This window comes from Melanerpes formicivorus, unplaced genomic scaffold (assembly GCF_026170545.1).
Source record: "Melanerpes formicivorus ecotype bairdi unplaced genomic scaffold, bMelFor1.0.p_v2 SCAF_182, whole genome shotgun sequence".
Lineage (NCBI taxonomy): Eukaryota > Metazoa > Chordata > Aves > Piciformes > Picidae > Melanerpes > Melanerpes formicivorus.
Genome location: NW_027142534.1, coordinates 78890 through 86336, shown reverse-complemented (window position 1 = coordinate 86336; position 7447 = coordinate 78890). Strand labels below are relative to the sequence as shown.

Sequence of the window (7447 nt, the reverse complement as noted above, 5' to 3'; positions counted from 1 at the left end):
TTTCTTAATGTGGTAACCTTAACTACATTCACTCCTCTAGTGATGCCTTTTCTGGAGCCTTGTGTGCTTCCTGTCATCCAGGAGAAAAGTCATGAGATTCTCGCAGACATTTGATACAAGCCTTTGCCACATTAGGCATTCCCGCTCAGATAAAAACAGACAACAGTCCAGCATGTATTTCTGCAAAGCTTAAATCATTTTCTGACTCTTGGGGGATCATTCACACCACAGGCATTCCTCATTCCCCCACTGGTCAGTCACTTATTGAGCACTCTCACCAAACGCTGAAAGGGGGAATGGGAAATACAACAGTGGAGGAAAGATTGCAGAATGCTCTGTAGATATTCAATTTTTTAACCTGCTCCTTGGTAGCTAGTAACCCTCCTATCGTTAGACATTTTAGCAGTAATGCTTCTTCTGAAACATGAGAAAAAGCACCAGTGCTAATTCGAGACCCTGAAACAGGAAATATTTTAGGGCCATATCCTCTAGTAACATGGGTTAGAGGGTATGCTTGTGTTTCCATGGAAAGAGGCCCTCGGTGGATTCCAGCTAAGAACATTCGACCTTTTCGAGAGCCTTTATCATCCCCAAAGGAGGAAGCTGAGAAGGAGTAATCGACACAGCAAGACAACGAGCTGCAGATTTCTGATCAATCTTCTGGGAATTTTGAAAATGTTTATCTGTTTTGTTTATTTAATGATATTTGGAGTAGGATTTTTAGAATCCTTGCATTTCCTTCCCTTATCACAAACTAATGCATGGGTAACAGTGTAACTGGCCAAGACACCTTGTGCCTGGCTACAGCTTCTTCCAAGACCCCCTTTTTCTGCTTATTTAGTAGGACTGCCTCTGGATAAGTGGCCAGTTCCTTTTAAATTGCCTGGTAACTGGGGACTTTCTCCCTGGATTCATAGCTTTCTTAAAACAATTATGTATGCTTTTACTGCTTTATTCTTTTTTGCTACCTTTTTTACCTTGTCTGTTGTAATGCTTATCAGGTTTGATTAATTGCTCTGTTAAGAGGATTCTTGTTATTTAATAGAAAGAGGGAAATGAAGGGTTAAAACTTGGAAAGCAGAGCTCCAAGCACTGCTAGACTGATAAGAGGAGACAATGTTAGCCTTGATGGCTCATAAACCATGGGAACACAATGCAGCAGTGTAGTTGAAAGAGCACAGATACCTGATTACAAATGGTTATTATGACCTGAAAGTGTAAGACTTCACACATATCATAGATTGTTAGAACTGGAGTCCCTGGTCTCAATTTTTCTTTGATGCTTGCTGAAACCCTGAGAAGACAGAGGTACCTGTGTGATGCATTTTCTGTAACCAATCACAAACTACTTCTTTTTTGTGTTAGCTATTGAAAATAAAAGATTTTGAATAATAAAGTGGACACCTGGCCTGAATCAGGCTGAGCCCCATCTCTTAATCATGGCAAGGACACCCTCCAAACACCTAACATCCCTTGACATCCCCCCCTGCCAAAACACCTCTGAGATACCCCTAGCAATACACTCTCAAGACTCTTCTGAGAACTTCACTTTGACGTCCCTGAACTGGGCACACAGCTCCAGCCCCATTCCTAGGGAACAGATGTATAAAAGAAAAGCAAACAGACAGAATTTGGTGAGCTGGGATTTTTATTGACACAACTGGGAAAAGGACAGGGAGTTTTTCACCCCAGGGAGATACAAAGGAAGAGGGAAGAACCAGACAAACCATGGGTGGATTTATTTGTGCCTCCCCTGCAGTGTGGCCTGTTCCCTGATGTGGGTGTGGCGGTGTTTGGTGAGGTGTCCCTTTTGTGTGAAGCTCTTTCCGCAGGCGGTACAGCTGAATGGCCTCTCACCCGTGTGGGTGCGGCGGTGCCTGTTGAGATGACCCTTTTGTGTGAATTTCTGACCGCAGTCAGCACAGGCAAAGCCCTTCTCACCTGTGTGGGTGCGGCGGTGTTGTACGAGGTTAGACCTCTGAGTGAAGCTCTTGCCACATTCGGAACAGGTGAAAGGCCTCTCACCGCTGTGCAGACGACAGTGCATGGTGAGTGTGGAGCTGCATGTGAAACTCTTACCGCAGTCGGCACAGCTGTAAGGTTTTTCACCGCTGTGGATGAGTTGATGCTGGATTAATAAGGTGCTCGTGGTGAAATTCTTGCCGCACTCAGCACAGGGGAACAGTTTCTTTCCGGTGTGGATGCGGCGGTGGATGGTGAGGGTGTCATTGCGTTTGAAGCTCTTGCCGCAGTCCTTGCAGGTGAAGGACTTCTCAGTGCTGTGCACACTGTAGTGCTTGGCACAGTCAGCCTTAGTACTGAAGCTCTTGCCGCAGTCCGCACAGCTGTATGACCTCTCACCAGTGTGGGTAAGGCGGTGTCGGCTGAGATGAAAGCTGCGGTTGAACCTCTGGCCACAGTCGTCACAGGTGAAAGGCTTCTCTCCAGTGTGGGTGCGACAGTGTTGGATGAGGTGAGAACTCTTGATGAACCTCTTGCCACACTCACCACAGACGAAGGGATGGGGGCCAGGGTGGGGGCAGTGGTGCTTCACTGGCTCTGAGCCAGGTGGGAAGCTCTGCCCACATTCAGGGCACTGATTCAGTTGCTTGGGTGGCACTGAGGGACCTGTTCTGACTTCATCCTCCATATGTTTCTTCTCCTCATCCTGCTCACCTTCATCCTCATCATTATCCTCTTCATATTCATCGTCACAGTCATCATTTACCTTACCATCATCATCCTCCATCTTGTCCTCTTTTTCCTTCTCTTCCTGATCCTCTCCCATAGGGCTGAACTTTGGCTGGTCCAACTTGTTCTCTGGGTGCTTCTCCTCCCAGCTCTTGTCTGGGTCCTTCTGTGAGGCCATTCTGTAGCAGGAAGGGGTCACAGCTGTGCAATAGGGAAGATGGAAGCACCTGAGCCCAGGGCATCACTGAGATCCTGCCTGGGTCATGACAGTCCCTGACTCCCAACACCACCCAACACCCAGCTGGAGGAAAGAATGCAGCAGGGACCTCAAACCTTCAGTTTTTACCACAGTGTGGGCTCGGACCTCTAATATCTGTGCTGAGACCCCAGGTGCCTGTGATCAGTGGCTTGAGGTACCCTGGGACATATAAGTGGTCTTGTCCAGCTCTCCTTGAGCCTAGTGGCACTGGCAGGGTGGTTCCTGGCCCAGGCCCTGTCCTTTGATCTCTCCAGGCTCAGGCAATGGAGGCAGCAGCACTGACCAAGGACCACCACGCCACCTCCAATTTCTCCCACCACCCTCCACATCCCAGCCCCAAGCATCACCTTCTGCACAGAACTGAACAACCAGCAGCCTGGGGAGTTCCCAGGTTCCCACCACAGCTGATGTCCCTCAGAGCCCATGAAGAGGTGAAATGTGGTGGGCAGGAGGAGCTGGAGGATGTTGAGAGGTGCCCCAGGTGTTGGGGTCCTGCTGTTGCCTCTCTCTGGGTTACTTACCTGCTGGTCTGCTCCAAGGGGCAGATCTGCAAACTCTGCTGTTCCCCAGCACACAGGGGCAGGGATGATGGAGACAGAGGGAAACAGCTCCTGACAGAGAGAAGCAAAGGGCTCAGAGGAGAGCACTGACCTGCAAGGGAGGGATCAGCACTGCGCAGGACCAGGCAGCACAGCTCAGCCTTGATGGAGGCACCTCCCGAGCCAGGCAGCACAGGTACAGCACACAGCCAAGGCTGCTTAAGAGGGAAAGCCTCAACAAGTGCAGACTCAGCTCCTTGCCCAGCACACAGCCCCCAGCACACAGCTGCAGGCCAGCACCACAACACAGCTGCCTCCATACAACCTCTCCCAGGCCTTGCCTCAGCTTCCTCCCACTGCCTGCCCAGGGCTCTGCTGCCTACAGCTGCATTTGACAGCAGATCTTGCTCTGGACCCAGCTCTCCTCCCTGGCCCTGTGTCATGGGTATGAGAAGAAGGCCCAGAATTCTCCCCCCACAAAGAGAAAAAGAAATAAAAACCACAGCTAGCCACAGCCAGAGGAGCAAAACGGGGGAAGAACCTTTTGAACTGGGAGTACAGCAGAGTATCCTGGGCATTCCTGCACTTTTCTAGTCAGTCTTGCTTTTCCCCCCTTTGCAGCTCACAGTGTTCTGGGCGTTCGGCCAAGCCTGACCTTGAAACTGATAAACTGCTAGGCCTGTATTAACTGCTTTCCAATTAACACATAACTGCTTTTAATTTTTTTCTCTTTTCTCTCTTTCTAACCCTCTCTGGGGAAAGGGGGAGAGAAGGGGGAGCAGAGGTGGGGAACCCCCTCAGCAGAGGGGGGAACTCTCATTTCTATGCTACTTTATTGTATATTTTTGGATATATTGTAAATATTGTAAATTCTGTATATTCCCCTGCATATCCTATATTGCTTTGTAAATATACAGCACCCACTGCTTTGCTAATTCAGCTGTGAGGTTTTTTTTTCCTTTCACTCTTCCAGGGGGAGGAGGCCTTTCCCTTCCAACCCCTCGACACTCCTTTTCTTGGCTTACCCAACGTGCGGCAGATAATTAGTTTAATTTATTACTTGATTGATTTAATGTTTTCTTGCTGAATTAGCAAACATGAAGGTGTTGTGGTTTGTAGAGCAATTATTCTTTTCAATTTTTGGGCCTCTGGTTTACAGATATTGTTTGGGTCTGATTTTGGATTACCTGGGTAAATATTTGGTATGGACAATTTATCTGTGGGTTATGTATAGAGTTAGATTATGGTATGGAAAATGCCTGGATTTCTTTTGGCCAGAGAGATACAGAAATGTTACCTCCACCACTCTCCCAATTGAGATAAAGGGTTTTAAGATTCCGCTGGAGGGGAGAGCAACTTTAGGTGATGGCTGGGATCCAAAGATGATTTATGTGATGTGTATAAATCTGCTGCTGGTGATGGTGATTGCATATGTACTGTTTTCTTTGCGATGGGAGAGGAAGATGTCCAGAGCTTGTTTTGTTATTAAAACTAGATCAAAGAGGAAACGGCGTAGCACTGGGTCAGTCCCAGAGACATCTAGTGATGAGGAGTGTGGAGAATCAGTGTCAGTTAAAAAGAGGGCTAAGAAGGTAATTGGTAAAGCAGCCCTAAATGACTTTGCTGCTGATTCTGGCAAGCTGCAGCAAGTGAACAACGTCACTTCCGCCCACTCTCTCGTTGGGACTGGAAGTCACTGACCCAGCAGCTGATTTATCTCAGGACCTGTCAGCTTCTATTAAGGTGGCTGTAAATTCAAACACAGCGCCAGTTAAGGTGGCTGTTTTAAAGACTAGAAGTGGAAAGACCAAAGCTGATGGAGAAGAAGAGCTGGAGACTGATCCTGGTGAGGGGCCCTCTACTCTAAAAGATCCTGCTGAGGAGGAAGAGAAGGTTTGTTTTAAAGATCTAGCTAACCTAGTGAGAGCAAAGCAGGACAGAGATGCAGCTAGGATAGGAGCTGGTTCTCAGGTTAGAGAGATCCTTGAGAAAATGGCAGGAGGATTATTAGGGCAACAAGTTGAGGGGGAGGAGCAACAAGAAGATGACATAACTGACTGTTCCTCTCCGAGGGAGGAGCTAAGAAATGTCTATAAAGACTACACCAGGGCAGATAAGGAGCCAGTTCTAGCTTGGCTTAGTAGGTGTTATGATACAGGTGCTCCAGCTCTAACAGTTGGAGACAAGTCAGCAGCATAGTTAGGAACTCTCTCGAGGGATAATGGAATAGATAGACATCTAGGCGAAGCTCTCGGTAAGGTTAATCTTTGGATACGCCTTTTAATGGCGGTTGCCCTGAGATACCCTTCCCAATATGATCTTCCATGGAATCCTAAACCCTGGACTACCATAGATGAGGGAATTAAGCCCTTGAGAGAATTTGCTGTTAGAGAGATACTCTATGGTGAACATGAAACTCTGAATCCTGATGACATTCCTGTGGGTATTGGTCTTGCTAAAAAGATCATCAAACTTGCTCCTTCTAATTATGCAAACATTCTGGCAAGCAGAATTGTGTCAAGAAATTATGGTGGAGCTTCTCCTACGGTTGGCCAATTCAGTGATCAAATGAGACAATTGGAGGACAGCATGACATGTGGTTCTTTGGTTTCAGCCATTGAAACTCTGTCTGGAAAAATTGAGGGTTGAATGAAGGATCTGAAAGATTCCATATACCAATTGGCACAGAAAGATAATTCTAATTCTTCCTCCAGGTGGATGCAAGTTTCATTTGTGAGGAATACACGTCCTCCAAGGAGGTCATTCCAAAACAGATCAAATCAAAACAGACCACCAAGGCAATCACGTAGGACTATTTGGATAACTCTGCGTGATCAGTTTGGTGAGAACATGAACCGCTGGGATGGCCAACCAACTTCTAATCTTTTCAGGAGACTGAGGGAATTGCAAAGTGGCAGAACCTGAGGTAGCAATCCCAGAAGGGTAGCTGTTACTTCCACAGTTCCCCAGAACAACTCGAGTAGCTCCAACAGTGGCTCCAGTTGTAACATGCAAAGCTCTAACACTGCATACTGTGCACAATGCACATGTGGGCATGTTCCCCATAACTAGGGGTGCCCTGCCTCCCGCCAGGGGGAGGAGAGGGATAACACAGATAACAGAATCTATTGGGATGTGTACATCCAGTGGCCTGGCACATCACAATTTCGGAAGTACAGGGCCTTGGTTGACACAGGAGCTCAGTGCACCATAATGCCATCAAATTATCAGGGATCGGAGTCTATAACTATTCTGGGAGTCACTGGTGGATCTCAAGAGTTAAGTAAGGTAGAGGTTAATATATGTTTAACTGGTAAACAATGGAGGAAGCATACAGTTGTGACTGGACCTGATGCACCTTGTATTTTGGGAATTGATTTTCTGAGAGAAGGGCGTTTCAAAGACCCTAGAGGTTACAAATGGGCTTTTGGAGTAGCTTCCATAGAAATTGATGGACAAAAATTGAAGCTGTCTGCTAGACCTGAGCTTTCTGATGAATCTGCAGTTGTGGGACAACACAAGATACAGGACATTAAATTGCCGGTTGCTTCTCAGACTGTGCATCACAGACAATACAGAACCAACCGTGACTCTTTGTTGCCCATTCAGAATCTGATTCGTCAGTTGGAGAGTCAGAAAGTCGTCAGCAAAACTCATTCACCTTTCAACAGTCCAGTGTGGCCTGTGCGGAAGCAGAATGGAGACTGGCGTCTGACGGTAGACTACCGAGCCCTGAATGAAGTGACACCACCTATGAGTGAATAAACAGCACAATGAATAAACCAAACCAGGTTGGAAGACACCTTCAAGATCATCGTGTCCAACCCATCAACCCACCCAAACAGCTAACCCATGGCACCAAGCACCCCATCAAGTCTCCTTCTGAACACCTTCAATGACGGCGACTCCACCACCTCCCCGGGCAACCCATTCCATAGCGCAATCACTCTTTCTGTAT

The 7447-nt window shown here is 47.4% G+C and overlaps 1 protein-coding gene across 1 annotated transcript; it reads right to left on the bottom strand.

The window, feature by feature from the left end:
- Positions 1-1645: 1645 nt before the first annotated feature.
- LOC137457526 (zinc finger protein 660-like) lies at positions 1646-7220 on the bottom strand. Its single transcript, XM_068169394.1, has 3 exons — positions 7151-7220; positions 3472-3561; positions 1646-2870 (listed from the first exon to the last, which is right to left on the bottom strand). Exon 3 carries the CDS (start codon positions 2867-2869, stop codon positions 1739-1741), a length of 1131 nt encoding a protein of 376 aa, XP_068025495.1. The 5' UTR covers position 2870; positions 3472-3561; positions 7151-7220; the 3' UTR covers positions 1646-1738.
- Between the last annotated feature and the right edge of the window lie 227 nt (positions 7221-7447).